A 14,471-nucleotide genomic window follows, 5' to 3' on the forward strand; every position below is an offset into this window, starting at 1 on the left:
GGCGGCGGCGGCGGCTCCGCTCCGGTCCCTCCGGGGCGGCGGCAGGGCCGGGATGCGGTGCAGTGTTGTGCCCTCGCCTACCAATATTGCACTCGTCCCGGCCTCCCGCCGTCCCGGGTTCCGCCGGTAGGACCGGCCGGGCACCGGGCTCCCCCCCCGACGACCCACGGGAGGACGGCGAGGGAAGGAACCGGGAGCACGGGGCGGGGGGGGAGGTTGGGGGGGGGGCCGGGGCCGCCCCCTAGGAACGGGGCGCGCAGGCGAAAATCCGGTGGAAACTTTATGGCCCGGCGGCGGGCGGGGCAGGGCCGGGGGGGGGGACACGGCCCCGCCGCCCACCGGAGCCGCCCCGCTGCTCCCGGCAGTGCAAAGTCCGCGGGGGGGTGGGTGGGGATCGGGGGCGTCGGGGGGCAGCGGAGCCCGGACCGAGCCCGGGTGCCGCGGGCGGAGGGGGGGCCCCGGGCCGGGGGGGGGGCGGCTCACTCGCGGCCCTCCAGCAGGAACCGGCGGAAGGGCTCGAAGTCTGCGGGGATCGTGTCTGCGGGGGGGCGACAGCGGGGGGGGGGCCGTGAGGAGCCGGGAGGGGGGAGATAGAGCCCCCTCCCGGGATAGCCGGACCCCCCCCGAGCTGCCCAGGCGAGCCCCAGAGAGCGGGACAAAACCCCCCGGGCACCGGGACAGGCCCTGGCCCACGCGGGGGGGGTCCCGGGGGACTCCCCGGTGTGTGTGTGGGGGGCATCCCGCTCCCCCCCCCCCCCCCTCCGTTCGCCACGGGGCAATAGGGGCGAGGCTGCTCGCTCCCCGCCCCGGTGCTCGGGGGGGGGTCCCGGTGCCCGGGGGAGGGGGTCCCGGTGCTCGGGGGGGGTCCCCGTGCTCGGGGGTGTGCCGGTGCCCGGCGGGGTCCCGGTGCCCGGGGGGAGCCCCGTGCTCACCGTTGCAGCGGTACTGCAGGTTGGACCAGATGATGTTCTCCTGGGAGAAGCAGAAGACCCCCAGCCGCCCCCCGCGCATGGTGGTGTCGATGATCACCCCCGAGTCCGCCACCAGCCGCGGGCCTTCGTACAGCCGGACCCTGCGGGGGGGGGGCAAAAGGGGGGGGGGGGGGTCAGCCAGGACCGGGGACCCCCAACCCGGGGGGGGAGGGGGGGGTGCGGCACGCTGCGGAGCTGGGAGGGGGGGGGGGGAAACCGGGGGAACTGTGAGCCCCCCCCCCCCTTCCCCACCCCATAAAAAAGAACCACCGCCGGGACGGAGCCCGGGGCCCCCGCGCCGCCCCCGGCCCGGCCCCGCTGCCTTTTGTCGGGCGCTTTGCATGTGAAAGGCCCCGGCGGCCGGCGGGGTCGCCATGGCGACGGGACAATGGCCGCGGGGGCCCGGACGGGGCGGACGGGCCCGGCCCCCGGAGCCTCCCCCCCCCCCCCCCCCCGCGGCGGCCGCCCCGACGGGTTCCTTAAAGGGGAAAAAAGCGCCGGGGGGGGCCCCAACGGGGCCGGACCCACCCCCAGCGAACGGAATCTGCCCCACAGGTCTGATCCCCTCTCCCAGTGGATGCCGCGCCCCCCCCCCCCTTCGCCCCGTCGGTCCCACCGGGGCAGGACCCCCTCGGACGGGATGGCGTCCTCCTCTCCGGGTCAGTCCCGAGGGGACAGGACCCCCCTCCCGAGGGACGCCATCCCCGCCACCGTGGCAGTCCCACGGGGGCAGGACCCCCTCCCCATTGCTGTCACCCCCCCACTTCAGTCGGTCCCACCAGCCCAGGACCCCTCCCCATGCTGTCACCCCCTCACCAGGCCGGGACCCCTCCCCGAGGACCCGCAACCTCCGCGCTGAGACTGGCCGGGCTCCTGCCTTCCCCCCCACCCCGGGTGCTGCCAGCCCCAGCGGCCCCCCCCGCGACCCCCCGCTCACCTGATGTAGCCCACCTGGGGCCTGTGCACCAGCTGCCAGCGGTACGACGTCTTGTCCCTCCAGCCCACGTTGCGCGGGTCCTTCCACAGCAGGCGGACGTGCTCGGGCGTGTGGCCCGTGTGCCACAGCGCGTTGCGCAGGTGTTCGCCGGGGCCCGTCGAGGACTTCACCGCCTGGGGGTGCGCGGGGCATCAGGGGGAACCCGCTGGAAGGACCTGACCCGGTCTGGGGCGGGGGGGGGGACAGACACAGGAGGGTGGCAGCACCCACCTTGAGCTGCAGCCCCGGCTCGGCCACGGCACGGAAGGGGGTGGCCTGCCAGTACGTCTGCTCCGTCTGCTTCCACATCACCACGTAGAAGCTGGCGCTGTCCTGGTAGCTGAAGATGAAGCCAGCGTAGTCATCGTCGGTGACGGTGTTGACGTGGAAGGTGCCCTCAAAGTCCACCCCGTTGAAAGCTGTGTAGCCTGCGGGTGGGCAAACAGAGGAAGGAGCCCCCCTCCCCAGCATGGGGACGAGACCCCGCGCACTGCCACCATCCAGGGCGGTTTTTACCCCTCTCCACGGGGCACAGAAGTGGCCCTTGCCCCCCAGCGAGCAGGGGACAAGGATAAAGGGGCTGTCCCACGGGGTCTGCACCTCTTACCAACAGCCAAGCCTGGGTCGCTGTTCATGGTCTGCACAATCTCCATGCCCTGTGGATGAGACCTGGGTTAGGGGCGTTTCCGGGGACCTCCTGGCCCCTCTCCGCTCCCGCCCCAGCAGAAACATGGGGGGCAGCACCCACACCTGGTTGAGGACAACCCAGTTGGGATCAATCTGCGCATCCCCCTCGGGGTCCAGGATGACGGTCTGGTAGGCGCGGAAGTCGGTCAGCGTCACCTCGGCGCTCTCCGGGCACACGTCCAGCTGGTCGATCACTGTGTCGTTGTCGAAGTCCTCCTCGCACGCATCACCCACGCCGTTCCCTGGGCACACGCACACGGGTCACGGAGGGACGGGTCCCTCCAGAGGGCTCTGCCTCCCCCTGCCCGCCCAGCACTCACCATCCGAATCCTTCTGGTTGGGGTTGGGGATCAGGCGGCAGTTATCCGGGCCGGGTGGTGTGTAGTCAGGGATGCCATCGTTATCATCATCATTGTCACAGTCATCCCCCAGCCCATCGTTGTCTGAGTCCAGCTGGGAGCTGTTGGGGATCTCAGCGCAGTTGTCCTTGGTGTCCTGATGCCCGTCCCCATCACTGGCAGGAAGAACGCAGTCAGGGCAGCACCACAAACGCGGGGACCTGGCGCTGAGCTCCAGCACCTTCACCCACCCCAAAGACCCCTCATCTCAAGGACCCTCACCTGTCCTCGTTGGTGTCACAGATGTCCCCTACCAGGTCACTGTCCATATCTGTCTGGAAGAGACCAAAGCCCTAGTTCAGCAGGCACCCTGAGGCGACAGGACCCCAAACCCCGCCAGCCGGGGGGCAGGGTCCTGCAGACCCCAGGCCACCCCTGTCTCGACGCGTGCTGGCTGCCCAAGGCCATACCTGAGTTGGGTTGCTCATTTCAGGGCAACTGTCACAGGCATCCCCAACGCTGTCCTCGTCCCGGTCTGTCTGCAGCGGGTTGGGCACCTTGGGGCAGTTATCCAGCATGTTGGGAATTCCTGCAAGGACAGAGGCGTGTGGGTGCCCTCAGCACCCCAGCGTGGCTGTGACAGTCCCCGCTCTGCAAGGAGCCCCCGGCCACACACAGTCAAGCCTCATGAGCCGCTCACCGTCCCCATCGATGTCATTGTCACAAGCGTCCCCCTCGCCATTGCTGTCCGTGTCCCGCTGGTCATTATTGGGCACGTTGGGGCAGTTGTCGCAGGCATCCCCAAAGGAGTCGGTGTCCGAATTCTGCTGGTCTTTGTTGGGGAAGAGCCGGCAGTTGTCCTGCAGGGAAGGGAAGGACAGAGATGTCCCCATTGTGGTGGCTGTCAGAGCAGAGCCACGCTCCAGCATGGGTCAGGGCAGGGGGACATCTCCAGCATGCCCGGTGAGACCGTCCCAGAGCCACAAGCCCCGGCCTGCTGCCTCCCAGGAGCAGCATCCTGGGGGCACCAGAATCAAGCCAAAGCAAGAAGCTGTGCCCCTTGCGCAGCACGAGCCCTAGTGCCACAGGCACGTCCTGCCCGCGTAGCACAAACACCTCCACGTTCTTGATGCCATCACCGTCTGCATCATCGTCACACTGGTCCCCGATGCCATCGTTGTCGGCGTCCTCCTGCCCTGAATTCGGCGTCAGGCGGCAGTTGTCCTGGAAGCACAGACACCAGTAAAGGCAGGGAGGAGGACAGCTCTGGAGCCCAGCCCCATGACAGGCTAGTGGTCTCCCAAGCCCCTTGCGCCCCTCGCCACGGGGAGGCCCACCTGCTTGCAGTGCTTGTTGTTGTCGATGCAGGGCAGGGGCTCATCAGGGTAGCCGTCGAGGTCCGTGTCTTGCCCACACACATTGCCGTTGCCAGCCCAGCCCACGTTGCACTGGAGAAAGGAGGAATCAGGGGCTGGGAAACAGGGAAGAGTCCTGGCAGGAGCAACCGCTGCTCATGCCAATTCCTCCGGCACCCTCTGCTTCTCAGTCGTCCCATCCCCGCCTTCCCGCTCACCGCACAGGAAATTTCACCGTTCCTCTCGAACATGCAGAAGCCGTTGATGTCGCAAGGGTTGGAGGTGGGAGTGCTGCAGGACCGCTGCGGGATGCAGCCGGACGTCTGATTCCCCACAAACCCTGACTTGCAGGGGCCACATTTGTAGGAGCCCTGGGAGAAACGGGGCACGGGGCAGGATCAGGAGAGTGAAGAGGCCCCCGATGTCGGGCGGGGGAGCAGGGCAGCTCCGCTCACCAGCGTGTTGGTGCAGATGGAGTTGGGGTCGCAGCCACCATTGTTCCCATCGTTACATTCATCAATATCTGTGCAAACCTGCAAGCAGGATGGGAGAAACCATCGACCTTCTGCCCCCGCAGCTCCTCCAGGAGACCCACCCCATGCCTGCGGCCTGCCTTCGGCACTGCTCTCCTTCAGAGCAGGGTCTGGCAGGCTCAGCATCCCCTGCCCGTCCCTGCAGCCCAACAAACCAGAGCACTCATGGCCATGGCCAAGCCCCACAGCACTGCACTCACCTGCTTGCTGGCCTTCGCGTAGTCGGCCCCCACGCCAGAGACGGTGTTGCCCCGATAGCCACGGGGACAGGGCTCACAGCGGAAGCCAGGTGCCGTGTTGATGCACTTCGAGCCGGGGAAGCAGGGGTTGGCATGAGCGCACTGCGGGCACGGGGAGAGAGAAAAGCTTTGCCCTGGGTACGGCACCGGCGAGAGCACCCCGGTGGGTCTGTCCCCGCCGGGTGGCTTAGGGACACATACGAAGAGGGGAAGCATCTCGTGTGTGACACCTGCCCATGTTGTCTGCCAGCTCTGGGGCTCAGACCTCCCCCGTTGACAGGCACGAGGCCCGCTCACCTCATCGATGTCGGCGCAGTGTGTGCCGTTGCCCTCCAGGCCCGGCGGACAGGGCCCGCAGCGGTACCCGGGGTACTCGTACGTCTCCATGCAGTCCACGCCGCTGAAGCAGGGGTTGGGGTTGCAGCGAGAACGGTGCTCGTGGAAGCCTGCGGAGATGAGGGCCGGGCAGGGTGGTGAGCCGGGACGAGCGCACGCTCCCTGGGGTGGGAGCCGAGCCACGGCAACACTCACCGCAGACCTGGCACTCCATGATGGTGTTGCGGATCAGGGACATCTCCTTCACCTGCAAGGCAGCAGAGCACAGGGCGTTAGGGACGGGGGTGACTTGGGGAACATCACGCCCCTGGGGTGCAGAACCCACATCCAAGCCCTGCCACGTATCTTCGAGCTCCACGCTGCCCTCACGGTGCCCAGTGCACTGCCCTTGGCCAAGCCCAGCCTTGGCAGTGCCAGTACCACTGCCCCACCTCACCTGGTCCCTAATGTCTTCTCGCAGGTCTGTCAGGATGCGGTTGAAGAGGGTCAGCTGCGTGACCAGCGCCTTGGTCTGCTCGCCTGCCACAAGCAGGGAGGACAAGGTCAGCCCCAGCCCCAGGACAGAGGCAGCCTCCTGGGGCCAGGGGCTAGGGGCTGCCGTGCCCATCCCACGCCGCACCGGGGGGCACGAGGCAACCCCCGACCCTTCCTTCTCCTCCCTCGTCGGGCGCAAAGCCGCCCAGGTCATGGTCTTTGCACTGCAAGGACAGGTGCCAGCAGCAAGGACCTGCCCAGCTAGTTCATCCCCACTGGGGTCCCAAGACCTCGCAGGACCCCTCCTGTACAACACATCCTATGCCCCTCTGATCTGCCCCATGCCGGGGTGCCCAGCAGGTGCTAGGGACTCTGGGACAGGCTCCAAAGGGTTTTACACCTCCATGGAGCCTCAACCACCATCACCGTCCCCCTAGCTGGAAAAAGGGGAAGCAGAGCAGGGACTTACCCAGGATGGAGGCCAGCGCGCTTGTCACTGCAGGGAGGAAGACAAGATCTTGTTGAACACTGCTTTGGCCAGCACACGGCCTGGAGACCCAGCACGCCCCCTGCCAGGGTGTGCTCGAGGGACAGAGGAGCCACCAAGGAACAAGTTCCCCACGCGGAGGACTGCAGTGCCACCTGCCATCCCTGCACAACAAACTGCTGGGCAGGCTCTTGAGGCTCCGTGGCCCTCCAGACCGCAGTCCTCACCTTCCCTTGCATGGTTGCTCTTGGCCACCACGTGCACAGGAGCTCCCGTGTGCATAGGGCTGTCTGGCATGGCGCAGAAGCAGAAGCTCCCCCTGCACGATGTGATGCTGTGCCCCCTACGCACCAGCCCGTGCTCTTTGTGGTGCCCACCCAACGTGCCGTATGACACGTAGCACACATGGGGGAACTGGCCAGCCCCCCGTGCTCAGCGCAGAACGCGGACGTGCCGTTACCTGCGCTGTGAATGGATTCATCTCCCTGGAACGGACACTCGCTCAGGGCCCCGACTCGGCTCATGGAGCCTCCCAGAATCAGCTTCATGGACTCCACGAACCCCTGACATACCAGAGGAGACGCAGTCAGCCACGGGAGGCTGTGCCTGTCCGAGGGGTGCGAAGGACACTCGGCCCCACGCGGGCGTCCCGGCACTCACCTGCATCCTCTGGTAGGCCTTCTGTCCTGTGCGCACCTCGATCGACTCCACCTCTGCCAGGGGGATCTCGGACAGCTCGGGCAGCCCCACGCTGGAGTCCACTTGCTTGCAGTCCACGTAGAGCTCCACGCTCAGCATGTCCCCGCGCAGCCCGCTCAGGCGCACAATCACCGTGTGGCTCTGCCCATCCGCCACGTGCGCGTGCTGCAGGTTGACCGAGTGGAGCTTGTTGTCTTCCCGCAGGTAGCGCACCAGCACTGCGGAGGAGCGGGAAGGGGCCGTGAGCTCTCCTCTCCGGCCCCTTGGGACCAGTTGCAGCAGACCCGAGCAGTCCCCGCCGAGCTCGGTCCCTGTTTCTCTTCCCACATCCCCGGCGTGTGCCCCCCGCGTCCCCACGCAGCAGGCACCTACCCTTGTTGATCTTCCCCACCACGGACACCTCCAGCCACCTCGTGTTGTCCTTTTTGGAGTAGAGGCCAAAGAGGGTCCCCCCCTGCTTGGGGGGCAGGCGGAAGGTGGAGAGGAGGAAAACGTCGTTCACCGTCAGGAGCTCCATCCGGATTTTGTGCGTGATGCTGGCCATCTGCCGGGCCTCGCTCACCAGGAGCAGGTCGATGACTGCGGGGAGCCAAGGACGGGGGTCGCATCCTGCCCGGCCGCGCGGGATGCACGCCGCCGGCCCGACCCACTGGAAACCGGCCTCGCCGGGCCCGGGGAAGCCCCGAGGACTCCCGGGGAGGCTCCGCACGGCCCCGCCGGCTCCGCCCAGCCCCGGCCCCGCGCGGTGGCGCTCCAGGACCGGGAGCGGGAGCGGCCGCCCCGCCGAGAAGGATCCGCGGAGTCCCCGCCACCGGCGGCCCGGAGCCCGGGAAACGGGCGGGGCCCCCGGCTCGGGGCCTTCCCCGCTCCCCCCTCGCCCCGGGGTTTCCCCGCGGGGGCGGCCGCACCGCCCCGAGCATCCCAGCTGCCGGGCGGGGAAGGCTGGCGGAGCCCCCGGCCCGGCGGAGGCGGGGAACGGAGCGGAGCGGGGACGCGGCTCCCGGGGAGGCTCCGGGAGGGGAAAGCGCGGAGCCCCACCGGGGCCGGGCCCCGGGAACCGGCGCGGAGCAGCCACCGCGGCCGCCCCGCCGAGGCGCTGCGGGGACCGGAGCCCCGGCGAGGAACGGGCCGGCTCTCGGCACAGGCCCGGGGCGCTCCGGGGGAGCACGGAGAGCCCGGTCCCGCCGGGGCACGGCAGCCCGCTCGCTCCGTGCCGCCGCACCGGGCAGACCGGGAGGAGCCGCGACCCTGGGGCGAGCGGCGGCCGCGCAGCCCGACCCCGGCAGCCTCCCCGCTGGCCCCAACGCCCCTCGAACCGGAGCCCTCCCGCCGCGGGCACCGCTACACGGAGCCGGGACGGGGACCGGCGTCCGGGCGGGACTGGCGGCGGCCCTGCCCGCAGCTGGCCCCGGGACTGCGGGCAGCGGCGACCCTCGGGGGTGCTGGCGGCCGGCCCGAGCTCCGGGGATGAATGTCCCTCTGTCCCCAGCGCGGAGCGCCGGCTCGCCGCAGCTGCCCGCAGCCCGGCTGCCAGACCTCCCAGGGAGAGCACAGCCGCTGTCAGCGGCCCCGGGCCGGCCGGCGGGGGCCGGCAGCCCCCGTCTCAGGGCAGCGGGGCAGGGAACCGGCGCCTCCCCGGCTCGCAGCGGGCCGGGAACGGCGGGGGCGCCCCGTCCGCGTCGCCCCGTCGGGGCTGTCCGGCCGTCCCCGCGCCTGCCGCTGCCCGGCGGGACGGAGCGGCACCGGGAGCCGCCTTACCTTGCAGCCCCTGGCGAGCCGCGCCGGCGGCGCCCAGCAGGAGCAGCGCCAGGAGCGCGCCGAGCGCCGGGCCCCCCGCGGCCGCCGGTGCCCCCATGCCGCCGGTGCCGCCGGTGCGGAGCGGAGCGCGGCGGGGCGGAGTGGCGCGAGCGGGGAGGGGCCGGCGCTGGCGGCGAGGAGGAAACAAAGAGCCGTCAATCACGGACGCGCATCCCGGGGACCCCGGCGGGCGCTCCGCCGCGGCGGGCCGGCCGCAGCCCCGCCAAGCGGAGAGGAGCGGGGCGGGGCGGGGCGGGGCGCGGTGCACCGGGACCGGCCGGCGGCAGGGCCCGGAGCTGCGGGCGACCCCCGGGCACCTCGGCGCTGCCCGCCCCTGCACGGCTCCCGCTCACAGAAATTGAGTGTGGCAGGCGCCGGTTCACCGGGAGGTCAGGCAGTCTGGGGCCGCCTCGCTGGGAGCCGGAGCGGCCCCGGCAGCGCCGGAGCGTCCGGCCCGGGACAGACGGGGACCGGGAGCCGCGGGGACAGCGCGGGGGACGGGGGGTGGCCGAGGCGGAGCCGCTTTGCCAAGGGTGCCTCGCGGCAGGGTCCCAGCCCCCGGGGCCAGGCGGCGCCCCCCGGGCAGCGGAGCCTCCGGAGCCGGTCCCGCTCCCCTGGCCGGAGAGGAGCGAGCGGAGCCAGGCCACCTGGAGCCGGCTCAGCGGCATAAATCAGCCTCAGGAACCGGCCCAAGCCTCCGGAGCAAAATAATGAGCTCATCCGAGAAGCTCCTTCACCTCTGCCCCGGGCTGGGAGCGGGAGCCCTGGGGACGCCGCAGGAGCCCCGATGGCGGATCCCGACGGCAGCGGGGCGCGGAGCTCGGGGTGCGCCCAAGCCCCCGGACCGGGGATGCTCAGCCCCGGGGGCCGCCTGCCCTGCGCTCTCAGGCCTCAGCCTCCCGGAGGGCTCCGGCAGAGCTCGGGGCACTCGGCCAGGCTGCAGCTGGAGGCCGCGGGGAGCGGAGCCGCGCAGCCGGGAGGCCGGGGCGGGCCCGGCGGCGGAGCAGCCCCGGCAGCTGGCCCCGCAGCTCCCGCTGAGCGCCGGCCAAGGCGCAGGAGCAGCGCGGCTCCCCGGCCGTGTTTACGGCTGTTTCCCCCGCCTCCATAACAACGGGCCGGGCCGGGCCGAGCCGACCCGAGCCCCGGGGGCCGCCTCAGTCCCGCTCCCCCCCCCCCCCCAGCCGCTCCGGTGCACGCCAGGGCGGCCGGGGCCACACGGCTGCCTCCCCCTGGTCCCCCCCGTCCGGTGCGTGCCCGCTCCCCCCCGTATTTTTTTTTTTGTTTTTGTTTTTGTTTTTGTTTTAATTATTATTATTATTTTTTTTTCCCATAGCAACGCGCGGAGCGTCCGGTAACGGACCGGTGTGTGTGTGTGTGGGGGGTGGGCTCCGCTCCGTGGTGCTCGGTACCGGGCTCCGCGCATCCCCGGCCGCGGAGGGGCCCCGGGCGCTGCGGGAACTGCCCCGACGGCGCGACCCCGGCTGCCGCCGCCGGTAGCGGAGCCTCCGCCGGTGCCGCCGGTCCCGCCCCGCGGTGGTGGCGGGCGGAGCCGCCCCGCCGTGTGGTTCCGGGTCGGGCGGGAAGATGGCGGCGCCCATGGAGCTGTTCTGCTGGGCCGGGGGCTGGGGGCTGCCCTCGGTGGATCCCGACTGCCTGGCCGTGCTGGTGAGCGGCGGCGGGACCGGCGGCGGGGCCGGTGCGTGCCTCCGGGCCGGGCCGGGCCGGGCCGCCCCCTCCCGTCCCGTCCCCTCTCCTCTCTTGCAGACGTACGCGCGGTTCACGGGAGCGCCGCTGAAGGTGCACCGGGTCAGCAGCCCCTGGAGGAGCCCCTCCGGTAAGGGTCCGCACCGAGGCACCAAGCCCCGCTGCACCCCCTGCTCCATTGACGCACTGCCCCATTGTACCCCCTGTCCCATTGCACCCCCCACTCCATTGCACCCCCTTGCCCTGTTGCACCCCCATTGAGTCATCACACAGCCCTGCTCCACTGTACCCCCACCGCACTGCGCCCCCCACTGCACTGCACCCCCCACCCCATTGCGTCCCCCACCCCATTGCGCCCCCCACCCCATTGCACCCCCTCTCCGGTTGCATGCCCCCCATCGCAGAACTGTACCCCAGTGCACGCCCCACGCCCCATTGCACCTCCCTTTGCCCTATTACTTGCCCCCCCCAGCGTGCTCCACCTGTCCCATCACGCAGCTTTCATCCCCTTATCGGCCCCCCTCGCATCATCCTAGCCCTATACCCCCGTGCGTGTGCCCTCCCTCCCATCCTGCATACCCCTCGCTCTGCCCTGCGTGCCCTCACCCCAGCGTGGGGGCCCTGCTCCCCCCGCGGACCCCCCCAGCCCCTCATCACCGGTTGCAGGGGGACGCCCTACAGCCACCCCTCTCCCTGCCCTCAGGGCGCCTGCCTGCGCTGAAGACGCGGGACGAGGGCACCATCTCCAAAACGCAGCAAATCATAACTCACCTCAGGAAGCAGGTAGGGGACGGCCACGGGCACCCCCTGGGTGCTGCAGGGGGCAGGAGCGCTCACTGGGATGGAGGGAGCTGGAGCTGGAGCAGCAGCAGCGAGGGCATCCCCGGGGATGGGGCCAGGGCGCAGCTCCCTGCTCTGGAGGCAGAATGGTGCAAACTGGTGCGAGCTTTGCCCTGTGGACCCATCTGGCTGTCCCCGTGGTGGTGTTTGTTCTGGGGGCAAGCACAACCCCATCTCGAGCCTCGTGTATCTCGGGCAAGGTGGGCGCTGTCCCCTCCGTGCTCTGTGCTCCAGCGTGGCTCTGAGCACGGAACAGACCTGCAGGGCCCCTGGGACACTCTCAGCTGCCCGCTCCCAGCTCTTCCCTTTGGGCCTGGAAGTCAAGACAAACCTTAACTCTCCTAGCGCTGGGTCTGGACACGGGTGGGTAGCGCTCAGAGGGGGCACAGCACCAGATCCTGCCTGCTCTGCTCCTGGGGTTGGCCGGGTGTCCATCCGGATAACCTCCCAACCTCCCAGCACACAGAGGAGCGAGAGCAAAGCGGGGTACGGAGCAGGGCTGGCCCTGCTGGCCGGTCCCTCTGCTCGCAGGCACTCGCTTTGTCACGGTCCCCTGAGGTTGCAGGATGGCTGCTTCCCTGCCAACTCAGCCCTGTTTGCTTTCCTCCACAGAAATACAATGCAGACTACGACCTCTCAGCCACACAAGGAGCAGACACGCTGGCTTTCGTGTCCCTGCTAGAAGAGAAACTACTGCCAGTGCTGGTGAGTCTCAGTGTGGCCGCAGGGAACATCTCAGAGGTGCCTGCGTGTGCTGGGCACGGGCTGTCCTTGTGCCACCGCCATCGGCTGTGCTGGCTCTGGCATCGGCACGGGTTGTCCTCTGCTGCAGATCCACACGTTCTGGGTGGATGCGAAGAACTACGTGGAGCACACGCGGAAATGGTACGCCGAGACCATCCCCTTCCCGCTGAACTTCTTCCTGCCCAACTGCATGCACAAGCAGCACGTGGAGCGGCTGCAGCTCATGTGGGGAGATGGCTACATGGAGGATGAGGAGAAGCTGGAGAAGGAGGTGAGGGGATGTGTGGGAAGGAGGTGCCCAGCTCCGGGCGCCGCGGCTCCTTGGGGATTGCCCAGAGGCACCATGCAAGGCCAAAATCTCAGCCTGGGATCTGGGGTTCCCAGCCTGAGCACCCCCTCCCCGTCGCAGTGACACCGCGACGCTCTGCAGCCCTGGCTCTGTCTTCATTCTCTAGCTGTACCGGGATGCTCGGGAATGCCTGACACTCCTGTCCCAGCGCCTTGGCTCCCAGAAGTTTTTCTTCGGAGACTCGTACGTGGCTACAGGGGGAACGTACTGTGGGGACTGCAAACCCCCTGCACCCAAGCAGGACTGAGCCCCCGTGGCTCACGGGGAAGCCGTAGCCCACAAACGTTGCTCTGGGGAGTTGGACAGGCTGGAGGGGATGGAGCGACACGGGCAGGAACGATGCGAGAGCTTGTGGGATTTGCCACCAGCCTCAGCATCGCTTTTCCCCGGCTGCTGGGCATTTGTTGGAGCCAGCAAGGCTGCTCAGAGACAGGACTGTCCTGCATCCCACGCCCCTGCCCTGTCCCCACCACTGGGACTGGGAGCAGGGAGCCCTCCCGGCAAAGAGGAGCTGCTCGCTGTCCCTGGGAGCACGGCGGGGTGGCACGGAAGGCTGGGGGTGGCCGCTTCTTGGTGGCTTCGGGTGGGGACGGGGCATGGAGCTGCCCATGACCCATTGGTGGATCTCTGTGCCCCAGGCCCGCTTCCCTCGACGCCTTTGTCTTCAGCCGCCTGGCGCCGCTCCTGAAAGCGAAGCTGCCCAACGGGAAACTGCAGCAGCACCTGAAGTCCCTGCAGAACCTGTGCAACTACTGCACCTCCATCCTCAGCCTCTACTTCCCCTGGGACGGAGGTGAGATGCACCCCCAGCCTCACGCTGCACCTTTGGGGTGCCCTCCTCAAAAAAAAACTCACGAAACCCAACACTGGTGCCCCGCTGCACCCTGTTTCCCCCCACCCCCCGCTCTGTTCACCCCCAGGTGACCCCCCCGCCAGCGCCCCGCGGGTTGGGGGTGCCGAGGGTGGCGACACGGAGGAGGACCCCCACAAGCGGCGCAACCAGCTGCTGTCGGTGCTGGTGGGGCTGGCGGCCATGCTGGGCTACGCCTTCCTGAGCGGCATCGTCTCCATCCAGCGCGGCGCCGTGGGGCCGGCTGGCCGCCAGCCCATCGCCCTGGAGGAGGAAGAGGAGGAGGAGGAGGAGTGAGGAAGAGCGGCCGCTCTCAGAGCTGTGATTATTTACTCGTCCGGCCACTTGAACTGACTGTTTTTACGCCGGTGGCCTCGCAGCGTTGCTCCCTGCAGGTGTGCCACGCTGCGTCCCAGCAGAAATTACAGCCCTTGCCCGCCGCACCAATAAACCTCACTTTCTCCACCCACGCTCTCCCATCCTCCCTGCGGCCTCTTGTGCTTGCAGGGCCGGCCGCCTTTCCCTTTCCCCCTTCTCCCAGGTGCCCAGGCTGGGGGCACTAACGTGCTGCTCCACGGGTGCTCCAATCCTGTCCCCCCCCCCCCCCCCCCCCCCAAATCCTTCCCTTATCCCCAGGAGGTCTGCAGGGTCTACAGCACCGGGAAACGTGGCGAAGACGGAAAACTGTGGGTTTTCAAGGTCCTGTAGCTGCTCAGCACCTTCGTTTGCATCTGTGGCAGTGCTGGGAGCATCTCCATCCCTCGGCAGTCGTGGGGCTGAGCCCTCTGCCTCTTGCCCTCGCAGCTCCCCTGCCCTCAGGCTGGCCAGGCAGAGCCAGCAGCACGTCCCATGGCACTGGTGTCCCCCTCCTGCTGTGCCACAGAAGGTGGTGCCACCCAGGTGGTGCAGCAGAAAGCAGCGGCGCAGGAGCCCAGGCTGGCAGCAGGACGTGTCCCCAGCCCGGCAGGCCACGAGCTCTCCCCTCGCTGCTGGAGGGCCGCCCGCCAGCCCGGCTCACCGCAGCAGCGCGCGTGGGGCGGCGAGCAGCCACCGGGCCTGTGGCTGCAGCAGGAATTCCTCCAAGGATGACAA

At 69.3% G+C, this 14,471-nt stretch overlaps 2 protein-coding genes across 2 annotated transcripts; one reads left to right on the top strand and one right to left on the bottom strand.

The window, feature by feature from the left end:
* Positions 1 to 389: 389 nt before the first annotated feature.
* THBS3 (thrombospondin 3) lies at positions 390 to 9,004 on the bottom strand. Its single transcript, XM_040539283.1, has 23 exons — positions 8,854 to 9,004; positions 7,468 to 7,674; positions 7,057 to 7,313; positions 6,857 to 6,959; positions 6,379 to 6,405; positions 5,872 to 5,954; positions 5,631 to 5,682; positions 5,397 to 5,545; positions 5,061 to 5,201; positions 4,783 to 4,860; positions 4,546 to 4,698; positions 4,310 to 4,420; positions 4,089 to 4,196; positions 3,673 to 3,832; positions 3,443 to 3,561; positions 3,255 to 3,307; positions 2,955 to 3,148; positions 2,698 to 2,876; positions 2,555 to 2,603; positions 2,179 to 2,375; positions 1,909 to 2,081; positions 933 to 1,072; positions 390 to 538 (listed from the first exon to the last, which is right to left on the bottom strand). The coding sequence occupies exons 1-23, from the start codon at positions 8,948 to 8,950 to the stop codon at positions 480 to 482; spliced, it is 2,889 nt and encodes a 962-aa protein (XP_040395217.1). The 5' UTR covers positions 8,951 to 9,004; the 3' UTR covers positions 390 to 479.
* Positions 9,005 to 10,397: 1,393 nt separating this feature from the next.
* Positions 10,398 to 13,844, top strand: MTX1 (metaxin 1). The gene is made up of 8 exons (XM_040539310.1): positions 10,398 to 10,557; positions 10,657 to 10,726; positions 11,300 to 11,379; positions 12,049 to 12,141; positions 12,269 to 12,451; positions 12,636 to 12,712; positions 13,168 to 13,322; positions 13,450 to 13,844. Exons 1-8 carry the CDS (start codon positions 10,477 to 10,479, stop codon positions 13,674 to 13,676), a joined length of 966 nt encoding a protein of 321 aa, XP_040395244.1. The 5' UTR covers positions 10,398 to 10,476; the 3' UTR covers positions 13,677 to 13,844.
* The last annotated feature ends 627 nt before the right edge of the window (positions 13,845 to 14,471 follow it).

Source organism: Cygnus olor, chromosome 28, assembly GCF_009769625.2.
Source record: "Cygnus olor isolate bCygOlo1 chromosome 28, bCygOlo1.pri.v2, whole genome shotgun sequence".
In the NCBI taxonomy this organism is placed as follows: domain Eukaryota; kingdom Metazoa; phylum Chordata; class Aves; order Anseriformes; family Anatidae; genus Cygnus; species Cygnus olor.